The sequence below is a fragment of the Uloborus diversus genome, chromosome 3 (genome assembly GCF_026930045.1).
Source record: "Uloborus diversus isolate 005 chromosome 3, Udiv.v.3.1, whole genome shotgun sequence".
NCBI lineage: Eukaryota > Metazoa > Arthropoda > Arachnida > Araneae > Uloboridae > Uloborus > Uloborus diversus.
The window spans coordinates 104,677,124-104,689,716 of NC_072733.1; the positions used below are offsets into that span (position 1 = coordinate 104,677,124).

The 12,593-nt window shown below is 32.3% G+C and overlaps 1 protein-coding gene across 2 annotated transcripts in view; it reads right to left on the minus strand.

Annotated features, from left to right (window-relative positions):
- LOC129218022 (probable JmjC domain-containing histone demethylation protein 2C) overlaps positions 1-12,593 on the minus strand; it is a 76,505-nt gene that overhangs the window by 21,168 nt on the left and 42,744 nt on the right. The window contains exons 5-7 of one of the 2 annotated variants that reach the window (XM_054852201.1): positions 7,796-10,521; positions 2,731-2,932; positions 1,768-1,985 (exon numbers count right to left, since the gene is read on the minus strand). In XM_054852201.1, coding sequence (XP_054708176.1) covers positions 1,768-1,985; positions 2,731-2,932; positions 7,796-10,521 — 3,146 coding nt within the window. Of the gene's footprint in view, positions 1-1,767; positions 1,986-2,730; positions 2,933-7,795; positions 10,525-12,593 lie in introns of both variants that reach the window. The other variant, XM_054852200.1, reaches the window with a different exon arrangement.

Here is a 12,593-nt window from a genome sequence, read left to right on the forward strand (position 1 = left end):
CTTGCATGATCGCATTTTGCCATGCCCTGTCGGGAATTTCAAACCACTTGCAGCCGGGTTGAACCAAGCTAGTTTATTCATTTTTTCTAAAGATTGATTAAGCACATTTTGGATGGTATTGGAATATCAAAATTAGGGAATTTAGATGGTAAAATTATGCATAAGTCGGAAAATGTTAGAAGCTAATTAAATTCAGGATTTTTTTCATTATTTTAAAATTCTTAAAACTTTGATGATCATATCAGTTTATTTAAATGCTAGATGTATTGGCAATCATATTTTCACATCGTTCTTAATTTTGTGCATTTAAAATTAAATTAGAGCAAATTGTAATCGGAGGAGATTGTGGTGTGGATAGAAAAGTTTTACTGATGCCGATTTACAAAAGTAGGCAAGTATGGGGGAGGAGGAAGGAGAGGAGGTATTATTAACGATTCCCTAGGTAGTTTTTCATCCCACATTATCTGGAGTTCTTGCAGTATTGACATTTTATACACTTTTTTTTTTTGTGGGTTATGCATTTGCCACTGCACCAAATGCGATAAAATCGTAAATTCGTCGGAAAAAATTCTGATGTGGCAAATTTATTGACAAACAGAAAATTCTTTGAAATTTCTACAGAAAAAAAAACCTCCCTGTTCCTTAAAAGATTCAAAAAGGCAAAAAATACCGGTAAATAAGTGTATTTTATCTTAAATGTAATTTATCTTATAGTAGTAAAAAATTGCTACTATAAGTAAGTGCTTGCTTTTAATATCCTTTAAAATTATACTTTGTTCTCTGATTCAATATTTCTACAGAAAAAAATACATTAAAATCATTTACAGTTAGTTTTTGCTAAGACTTTTCAAATTTGAGTAATACTTTCACAATTTGACTAATTTACTGGTTAACAATTCAAAATCCTTAGCACGGCCCCTGGTTTCAGTAGCAATTAACTACCAATTAAGAATTGAAGATATGAGGTATATATATATATATATATATATATATATATATATATATATATATATATATATATATATATATATATATATATATATATATGAAACTAATATACAAGGGAAAAAATGTTTACGAAATGTGCAATCGCACTATCTACAGTTGGGTAATTCAACAGAAAAACGGACATTTTATCCTAGACCTAACAGTTCATATATTCTATTAAAAATAATTTAAAAGGTAATGAACAAAATTTTGTTGCTTAAGAAATCCCAAAAGCATGTATGATTTTGTTCATTAACTTTCTCAAACTTTAATTTTAAAGAAATATATGAGCTGTCAGGTGCAGGACAAAACGGTGGCTTTTTTGTGGAATGGGCTCAGACATGATAATTAGAAAACAACCAAAACAAAATTCTCATTTTCTTTCCTGAATCACTTTAGGAAGAGTACAGAAAACACTTTTCACACATTTCTTTCAGTACTGGGTTACATTATTAAGACTGAGTCCATTATAACTTGCAAACGTTATGTTTTCTCCAAATTAGAGTAAAACATTTCATTTCTGCTCTGCTGAAGAATTTAATGTATACTATGAATGTAGAAACAGTGTAATTAACATGCAAACACTTATGATTTGAAAAAAAAAAAGTTAAAAAGTAATTAAAAGCAATGAGAGAAAACATGGGAAAATAAACCTTCAAGTTAAATGATAGTTGATTATAGTAAAATTAAGAAAGTCCTCTATATAAAAATTGAACCAAAATGTGTGTTTCATAGTCATTAGTAGAAGTTCAATAGGAAATTTCCAACAAAAACACATACCTGTGGATAAGTGTAACTTCTGAGCTTCCCTTTCCATTTCAACCAGATCACAAAACTTATCTCCCATATGGGTAAGTAAGAATTTTGAAGTCTCAATTTCAATGTCAGCAGAAGGTGAATCAATTGGTGGTAGCCATAGCTTTAAATCTTCTTCTGAAGCATCTGATGGTTCAGAGAAACCAGCACTCAAAATAGTTCCATTTTTTCCATACCGAAGTCTGCACAAACATAAGAAAAGTTAAACAAATTAAAAATGATTCCATGGAAACAATATAAGTCAATCTTAAAAGAATTAAACCTTAACATTTATTACATGCAAATATAGATACATTAGTTCTTGTAATTTTTATATTTTATTTGAAGGAATAAGAAAATCATGAGCAAAATACAGATTGTTCTGCTAATTTTGTTTGGTCTAAGAATCATAAAATATCAGAACTCACAAAAAAATAACATCACTCATTTTTTCGTCATAATGTTTAAGGATATTAAAAATTTAATACTTTTTTTGTCAGTTTAATTTGTTAGTTTTGAACTTTTAATGGATGGTTCATTTTAATATTAGTTTGATTTCTAACTGGCTACACAGGTTTGACTTAAAAACTGTACAATATTTATTTAACTGAAATATACAAGAGTATTATTACCGTACCATGCAGATGAATTCAAAAGATCAATCCATCAATTACTCTCAGAATTTTGACTTTTAAATATCAATTAATGATAGTATATTCAAGGAAAAAGATGGTTTAGATGTAAAAAAAATGCACCGTTTATCAGCATCAACCACGTGTTTGACATGGGCAACAAAAAATTAGTGCCAACCATATGGTGAATATTGCTTTACATTTCTTACTGCAGAGAAAATCCCCTAAAGGGGCAAATCTTATAACTATTCATTTGTTTACTTTTGGTCTATCTTTACACTGAACAGAGTACAGAGAATCATTTATAAATACTTACTTGCGATAAGCATAAAATCTACAGAAAATATTTGGCATCTTTTTACTCCTCTGATGTGGTGTCATACGGCACTCTCTACATTTAGGTAGGCGAGGAGCAACATCACAGCATGGTCCATCTTGTAAAAAAGGTTCTCCAGTCTTCTTCAAATACGCTACTGAAGGTTTTTCAGTAGTTTTTGTTGCAACAGAACTTTTGGACTCTGTAAATGGCGTTTTCAAATTTAGAAGAAAAAAAAAATAATTGAAAATTTATATTTAAGGTCAGTTGGGGTAAGTGCGGTCTTAGGGCAAGTGCGGCTTAGGTTAATAATCAGAAACCGGGAATATCTGCAAGGCTGCTGTCATCAGGGTAGCTTGGTAAACGTTATTACTTTGCGCTGCGTGCTTTAGATTGCGCTACTTGAATGGTAACTCTACTCCTTCCCTGGTTTCCTAACTTTTCTCATTCCCACTACAGTGCCATGTTGTTATGGTTCGAGAAATCATCGTTTCTTCTGTTGTTGTTCTCTCTTTTTCGTGCTTCCAAAACGTAAGTACAACTATTTCATGTCTGATTTTCGTATTTTTGAAGCTGAGATTTATTATTTTTTACTTTCAAATCAATTAATTTTAGGGCTGCAGTTGCCCCAGAAAATTATACGACTGGGAAAGTGCGGCCTGGAAAAAAAGGGGCAAGTGCAGCCTCGCATTTTTTGGGGCTGCACTTTCCTATTAATTTGTAATTCTTCCGAAATTACGAGGAGGAAGAAAGTGACGATAATGAAAATATGAGTTTAAGGGAAGATTTACATGATGAAATGACAGTCGAAGAAATGATTGCCACAGAGCAAAAACAGCAAGAAGATATCATTCAGTGGGGAAGGCATCCAACGGAGACAAAGGTAGGCGACTGGGTTCTTGTGAGATTTTCTACAAAAAAGATGACTAAACATTTTGTAGGACAAATTACTAATATAAATGATGATAATTTCCCTGAAATTAAATTTTTAAAGTTAAAGGCGGCTGGAAATTATAGCACTGTGTTTAGTTATCCTTCAAGAGACGATGACATTGCATCAATCCATCCAAATCACTCTTCAGATCGTAGAGGAAATTTGATATTCGAAGTAACGTTTTCAGAATATAATAAAAATTAAATTGTTAATTACTATACTTATTTATTGTTAATTACTATACTAAGTGTACTTATACAAAAAAATATGTTCAAGTTCGCCAAAGACATGTTACCTTTTGTCAGTTGTATAGTTACCTTTTGTATTATTAAGTTAATATTTTATAAGTTCGTTGATATTCAAGTTTTAAACATTATTCCTTGGTATGCAAGTTTTGTTTTTCTTTTTTTTAAATCTTATTAGCATAATAAAAGTTATCTTTCATGTTTTTTATTTAATTTAAAATAAAAACTTCATAATTTTGTTTAATAATCCTTTGTTCCTTGAACGTGCTTCACTTGGGTTTTGTTAGGACACAGGTTTTGTTAGGAAAAATGTAATAACTTTCCAATGAATAGGTGAAAATTAAAATAAAAAAATCGTTTTTAATCAGGAAAAAATACTCTATTGATTGCACTTGCCCCTTATTTTCTCAAACGGTTTTTTTAAAAAAAATCAGATAGGTGATGCTCTTGCCCCACTTTTATGGAGAAAGTGCGGCCCTAGAGCACAATAGTTTAAAATGTTTTTTTCAACATTTTTACCTGCAATGATTTTAACAGGCTCATGTCTCGGGAAACACACTAAAACAGGTAACATATGAAATAAAAATTAAAAAATTTGTATCAAGTCTTGTAATGTCTAGGCCTTAATAAAGTCGAACTGTACAATTTAAGGGCTGCACTTCCCCCAACTCACCTTACTTAAAAATTTTTATAATCCTAAATTGAGAGGGTTGTAAGCTTACGAACATTTTAACACTTTGAGATACATCCCTTTAATTAAATGCAAAAATATTTTAAAAAATGCTTTCATAGATATTTCTGGATATTAATGAAATGGTTTTTTAAAATTATTTATTGATACAAGATACAACATTTAAGCTATAGGAAGTTTGATTTAATTTTATTCATAACGCTGTATAAAGTTCAAAATAGTCAGATTAAGCAGGAGAAAAAAATAGAAAGAAAAACTTCACTGAAAAAAATCTTATATACTCTTATATGTATCTTATCTGAAATCTATTATATAGAATTATATAAAGTTAATACAATTAAGATTTGGATGCCTCAGTTGCCAAATCAATTAACTCCACTGTTAAAACAAATCATTTCTGCTTTATTAGTGCTTAATTAATGCCTAGCATATGAATTTATATTAAAGTATTGGTTCAGTACATTTCTGACCATGTGATGGCAGAAAATGTAACACGAGGCCCTATTTACTCCAATGGATAACATCATCTTTTTCATAACTTTTCTCTACTTTTTGTTTTATGGAGTTAATCGATTTGGCAAGTGAGGCATACATATCATGAATAATATTAACCGTTTAAACAATTTTCAATTATGCTTTTCAGAACTTTATTGTAATTCGAAATTTAAAAAAAAAAAGAAAAAAATCGAAATGAAGTATAATTATAGCGTTTTAAGATGGAATAAAAAATATGCATGTTTGACAAGTGTGTTCTTAACTCATTTTTAGTTTTTTTTTCCTTTTCTTTTTTCTTTTAAAGAAAAGTTCTTGTAGAATACAGTAATAAAATCAGAGTACACAAGAATAAAAAAATTCTGAAACAGTGCACAAAAAATGATGAAGCTACCAAAGAAAGCAAAAATTTGTTGATCTATGAGGGACAGACCTAATAACATTTGTAATGTAAGACCAGGCATGTTCCTCACGCATTACTGATCTAAAAGATTAGGCTGAAATATTACAGGGTTCATACTCTACTTGGATGAAAAAATTCCACGACTTTTCCAAGACTTTTTCATGACTTCATAAAATTTTTCATGACCTTGTTACAAGGAGGGAATAGTACTATTTAATATGAAATTCGCCAATTTTCAGAAAAAAAGCATAAGCAAAACTCCTACGTGAGTGCCACTACCTCATCAAAGCACTTGTAATTACAAAATTATCAGTGTACACCTAAAAAACTATTCTTATTTGTCTTCATTTCATAAATTTAAAATCTCAAAGCAAAATAAAAATACAGTGAATGGAATATAATGATTCTTAAATATCTCTTAATTTTATTAACAGGCAGAATGATAATGAATGGGACAAAAGGTTGAATGAGTTATTACTAAGTTTCAATAAGATTTGTTCAAAAGTTGCCTTTTAATGTCAACTGCGCATTTAACCATAAACATAATCTGACAGTATTTTCGTTTTTTAAAGAAAAGACACATTCTTTAGTAAATTCATGTTTCTAAACCAGATATTTGTTTAAAAAAAACTTTTGGTAGTGAATAAATTTTCCGATTCATAACTACTTGTTAACTTATTTGCACATTTTTTAATGGATATAAATTAGTAAGTTCAGAAATTCCAGAACATTGTGTTTGATTCTTGACATTGAACATAGCAGTGAGTAGCAGGGATTAGTTTTGTGAGCCGCATGTTGGGTACTACTGTTTCAGAGTGTACTAGAATTCCCCTATTTCTGTATCCCAATACCCGACTAAAAATCTTCATTTTCTAAAATCTTCAACAATTTAAGATTAACTATGATAAGTTTAATAATAAAGTGTTAACAAGTGATGGAAAACTCGGATGCAATTGAAACATTTTTTGAGTGGGCGAAATCAAAAATGTGCAAGTTTGATTCTACAGAATATATAAGTACTGAAAATGATGGTAAATTAAAAATGAGTAATGGTCCAAGTGGTAAAATAACATTGTAAAAAAAGATGAGTGACTGCTACAGAAGTGGATGCAATGAGATTTCAAAATTCAGACTTGTTTTTGAGATCGTTCAATTTTCCAGTTTTAATAGCTTTTATGTGCAATGCTGTTAAATCACTCAAGATTTCTAATGCTCTTTTAGCTACAGTTACATTCTCTTTGGCCAAGACATTTTTCCATGACTTCAAATAAATTTCCATGACTTGGAAAAAAATGTCAATTTTCCATGACTTTTCCAAGTCTGAAATTTGCTAATGGTTTTTCCATGACTTTCCAGGATTTCCATGACCCGTACGAACCCTGACATTACATTCATACATGCTTCAGCATTTAAGCTGAAAATTTCTTTAAATGACCACTAAATTACCCTCACATGCACTATTTTTGAACTGAAGTCCTGTTATTTCACATTCTGGAGTGCTGATATTTTGCTCAGGCTAAGCAGAGAAAATATGTTGTTAACTCAGCTAGACCCTTCAAATTATACCCTACAAACATAGTTATTTCTAACCTCCATAACACTTTTATTTATCTCGACTACGAGAGGTTTTATCGTCTTACTGAGTTTTAATGTCAGTTCTGTTACTCTTTTAATTGCTTTTAGATATACTTTGTCTACTTCCTGCATAAGGAAGTAAACCCTTGACTTCAATTTTTTAAAAAGAAAGTGTTCATGATTAAAGGTAGAATATACTTGCATGATATATAAGTCAATTAGGGACATAAATGAGTGTTGATGCATTTCCTAGAGTGTTGACAGACACATTTTTAGTACTTTACGTGTAGACATTTTTTCAAGAAACTAAGCACATTGAGTGCCATGCTTGTCCGTCTTAGAGATTTACGACACTCAGCAGCCATTAATTTCGTTACTTCGTCTAAATAGCCATTGAATTTTGTATTTGAATGTTGATTTGTGGATTTTGTCGGTTGAAATTTTAAAGTAGTTTAAAGGAAAAAAAATCTTAAGAGCCAATTTTAACACATGTGAGCTTGAGTAATAATCAAAAATGGTAACAAAAATTAAATTTTTCGAGTTCAAAACTTTTGATCATCTCAAATTAGGTTTGGTGACACAAAGTCTCTGCTGTATAAAATGATTCCTCCCCCCCCCCTTTAACCCAATGGAATGTCTTAAGCACAAGATAAATCACTTCAAAATGAATAAAGAGTTGTGATAGTATTATTCTCAACTTAATATAATTTTTAACCACTACTAACCTTTCTTCTTTGAATTCTCATCTGAGCTATTTTTTCCTTTCTTACGTCCTCGTTTCCGGGAAGTGGAGGATGAAGTTGGGTTGGAACATAAATCTTTATCAAAAGAGTTGTTTTTTTTCTTATTTTCTTTTTTTGGTGAAGGTTGATCATCTACAGCATCAGAATTGTTACTTGTTTTCAGCTTTTTATTTATGCTTGACCCACTAGGGGAACTTTTACGACTTTTATTTTTTTTCTTATTCATTATAAGATCAAAGTCAATTTCTGACTCACAGCTGGAAAATTCATGAATCCTTTCGACATCAGCAAAGTCTTCACAAATTTCCAAATTGCCATCTTCACTGCTTCCTATTTTTGAATCATCCAGAGACTCCTCACAAATTAAGCCTTCATTAATAGAGTTCTCAGATTTTGCATCTTCGACTTCCATATCTAGATCAGGTTCTACTTTATTGTCTGGCTGATATTCTATGGTAATTTGCGTTCTTCTGATTTCAACTTTGTTTTCTGGTTTCATCTCAAATGTTATTTCAGGAACATCTTCTTCTTCGGTTTCAACCTTCAATTCCAACTTAGTTTCTACTTTTATTTCTGGTTTTATGTCACATTCTGGTTTTATTTCAAGCTTATTTTCAGATTTACTCTCTCGCTTAGTTTCAGATTTAATTTCTCGCTTAGCTTCAGATTTAACCTCTCGCTTAGCTTCAGATTTAATATCTCGCTTAGATTCAGGTTTTGTCTCGCGCTTACATTCAAATTTCACCTCTCGCTTGACCTCAGATTTCACCTCTCGCTTGGCTTCAGATTTCATTTCTCGCTTGGCTTCAGACTTAATCTCTCGCTTGGCTTCAGATTTTATCTCTCGCTTGGCTTCAGTTTTACTCTCTCTTTTAGTTTCTGCTTTGATATCTCGTTTTGCTTCAGATTTAACATCGTTTTTAAATTCAGACTTAACTGCCGATTCAGTTTTAATTTCGATGCTTTGTTCAGGTAAAACCTTTTTATCTTCATTTTCAGAATGCCTTTGCAACCACGCTTTTTTCAACTTGGGATGATTGCTACTACTTGTATTACTAGAAGATATGGAAGAGTTACTGTTTATCACAACACTGGTACCAGCTATTTGATCTTCCTTGGCTTCAGAAGTATTTGCAGTTGAAACAGAACAAATTTCTGATGATCCAGAGGAACATTTATTAGTGTTTTCAATTGATTCATTAAAAAATGCAAGAACACCGTTTTTATTAGAAATTTTAAACTTTCCAAGACCACCGGTATAGTTTTGAGATTTGCCAGAGTAGTCAGACTCGTTGATGGAATCTGAATGAGAAGATACTGATGCACCGATAATATCTGGCATTAAAGGAGGTGTTGAAATGGCATCACTTTTATAGATCAAATTTGAAGAAATCATGGGCGAAGGTGGGTTTGATTTTGCGTAACCTAAGGAATCCATTGCTTGATGTTCTGATAACATAGGAGCATTTGATATTAGATGAGGTGGAGTGACAATGGCATTTTCATTATCTTCTATGCTTGAATTCTGAACTTGAGGCAGTAATTGAGGAGGCATAAGAGTATCATCAATAGATTTTGGTCGTTTTCTAGGTACTACATCAGTAACCAATTTCCTCTTCACTAACGGAATACCAGAAATAACACTTCCTATTTCTTGATTTTCTGAAGGTGAACTGCAGATGTATGGAGATGATGCCATGTTAGTGTTTGATAACTGACTTGCAGCATGACTGGGTAGACCAGTCAAATGTGGTGAAGACTGGCGAGGAGAAAGAGCTCCAGAGTTTGATTGAGGTATATGCAAATGTGCTGGTGAAGGAGATCTATGACTGGAACCTTGCACATTAAAATGAACTCGACTTGATAGATGAGCTTCTGGCATCATATGCATTTTATTTGAGTTCATGTTTACAGAATGAGGAACAGTGTGTGCCACTGGAGAATAGCTACGATTTACGCGATTTGCAGGCATAGCATATGGTGCTGAACTTGGACGACAAACTGATGTACCAGCATTTGAATTTGTAATGAGATGTCCATATTGTTGAGATAATGGAGGACTTCCAGAGTTCATTGGATTTTTGGAGGGAGCTTGAGGAAGTGCATATGACACTGGAGGAGTGTTAGGATTAGAAGCATTACCAGAATGCGCTGATGCTATATACATAGGATTGGGAACAAGTCCTTGTTGAATAAGACTATAAGAATATGTAATGCCAGGAGATGTGCTTTTAGAAATACCCAGCTGTGAATAAGGAGGAGGTAAAGATGCTGTGGCAGGATTTCCTGTAGGTTTATTTTCACGTGTTTCATATTTATAGTTGGAATCCGTTTTTTCATTAGATTTGCAATCTGCTTTTACAAGATTTTGAGGTTGCTCTTGTAACTGCTGATACTGTGATGTGATTCGACCAACTGCTGTTGAGGATGTGCTCTGATGTGCTGGAGGAATAGGGCTACTACTATTAACTGCAAATTCATAAGGTTTGAAAGCTCCACCACCACCTACAACAGGTTGGTACATTGAATTACCCCTTTCATGAACAGGAAGCATTACTTTCATCTGATGCTTAGGTGGTATTTGGTTTGCAATAGCTCTTTCATGACTTGAGCCTGGACTGTAAGATCTTTCAGGAAGAGGATCTTTTTCCCCCTTAGGAGGCAAAGTTGATTTGGGTTGATTGCTGCTTGGCACTCGAACAGACTGACTGCTTTAAAAAAATTATAATTATGCATGGAAACATTATTTAATATTAAAAATATTACTAGAATAGATAATTATTCAATTGTCACAAAAATATACATTATGAAATTATTAGTCAGACAGTAAAATTTAACGAATCTGGCGGGACCAATAACTTTGTTCTTTAAATCGGGGGTGGAGGGGGAGTCATAAAGTTAGGGAGAACATCAACATTTTTTTGATATATCCTTTTACCTCAAAATGTCGCAATACACGTATGACTTCCAAAAATCTATTAAATATTTTGATTCATTTTTTTCCTATAAATTGATTAAAGACGTTTTGAACGCATGGAATATCAAAGTTAGTTATTTTAGATAGTAAAATTTTGCAAAGTCAGGACGTTGCGCATTTCTTAAACTCTGGAATTTCTTCATTATTTTCAAATTTTGTTCTAGTGATCCTATCAGTTACAATGCCATTCATTAATTACCTAAGGGTCGCGAGGAAGAGGAGGGTTTACAAAAATCTCTACATACCCTTACTTTGGGGGAGGGGGAGGGGAGGGGAGAGGTCAAACTCATTCTTACATGATATTTTAAAAATCGATATTTTATATTAGAAATCGCGCTGTCAAATGGTTTGGAAGAGATCCTATTTCATTTGCTTCTGGAGGGTAAAAAACGTAAGGATGAGCTATTTTTTACTTGTTTTACAAATGCTGAATAGCGTAAAATATAATTAAAAAACTGCACTATTCATGGCACGTTTTATTTTTAATTAATATCACATCATATAACATAATTGAAAAATAAAAATCTTTGATTTACTTCAAATAAAGTACTGGGAGTTTCAGCGTAACGCAACCTTTTCTAACAACATTTTACTATTTAGAAAAACGAAATAGAATCTAACGTAAGAATAGGGGGGAGGGGTTTTAAAAATCTTCCATATCTTTACATGGGGGAGAGGGGGGATCAAAAATTGCCAAAATTATCCTTATGTAATTAATGAATGGCCACTAACTTACGTTTTACAGATTACCCATTTCCACAAGTTGGCAAGTATAACATGGCCATTCAACTTAATTTTTTCCCAAGGGCCTTTATCTTTTGTGTTTTGTAGGGATAGTTCATTTTCTTTTAATCTTAAATAAAAGTTCCACATTCATAAGTTTTGGCATCAGCTTTTAATTTTAAATTTAGTTATACATAACATTGCTATTCAAGGTTTTTTCCTTTGAAAAGGGGGGAGGGCATAGCTTCTTCAACTTATTTTTCCACAGAATATTTAAATTAAACCACAACTGAGGCGCAGTTCTACATCTCTTTTTTCTATTGAATCCCCCCCCCTATATATAAAATATCTATGTATTGCAAATATATATATATATATATATATATATATATATTAGGGTGGTCCTTATTTATAAGGGGGAAAAAAAATTTGAAATTCAATAAGTGACGCCCCCTAGTTTTGTGACACTATAATAAAAAGTAACTTGTGAAAAATTTGAACTCGATCGGTCAATAATAACACGTGCCCCTAGGCCATTGAACTTTAACGCTTTTAATAATTTTCCCACAAATCTTCGAAATTTTACTTCAGACTCAGTACATCGTTTCTCCTAGGTTTGCAAAATGTTTTTACAGTGAGGTAGCACTAAAATTAATCTTTATAATTAATTTATATAATCTAAAGATTTTACGTTGAATAAGAATGAAATAAGGCTTTAGAAACTTTCCTTAATCGTACGCCTTTCTCAGCGTATCTCGATAGTAGTGATGGGCATAATCGAGTTCTCATAATCGAATCACTCGATTATTCAAGATCATTCGAGAACTCGATTACGACGAGTTCTCGATTATCGTATCTCGAGTTCTCGATTACCACTTTTCGAGTTCTCGAGCGATGAACTTATCGAGTTCTCGATTACCACTTTTCGAGTTCTCGAACGATGAACTTCTCGAGTTCTCGATTATCATTTTCCGAGTTCTCGAGCGATGGACTGCTCGAGTTCTCGAATATCACTTTCCGAGTAATCGAGCGATCAACTGCTCGAGTTCTCGATTGCCACTTTCCGAGTGCTCGAGCGAT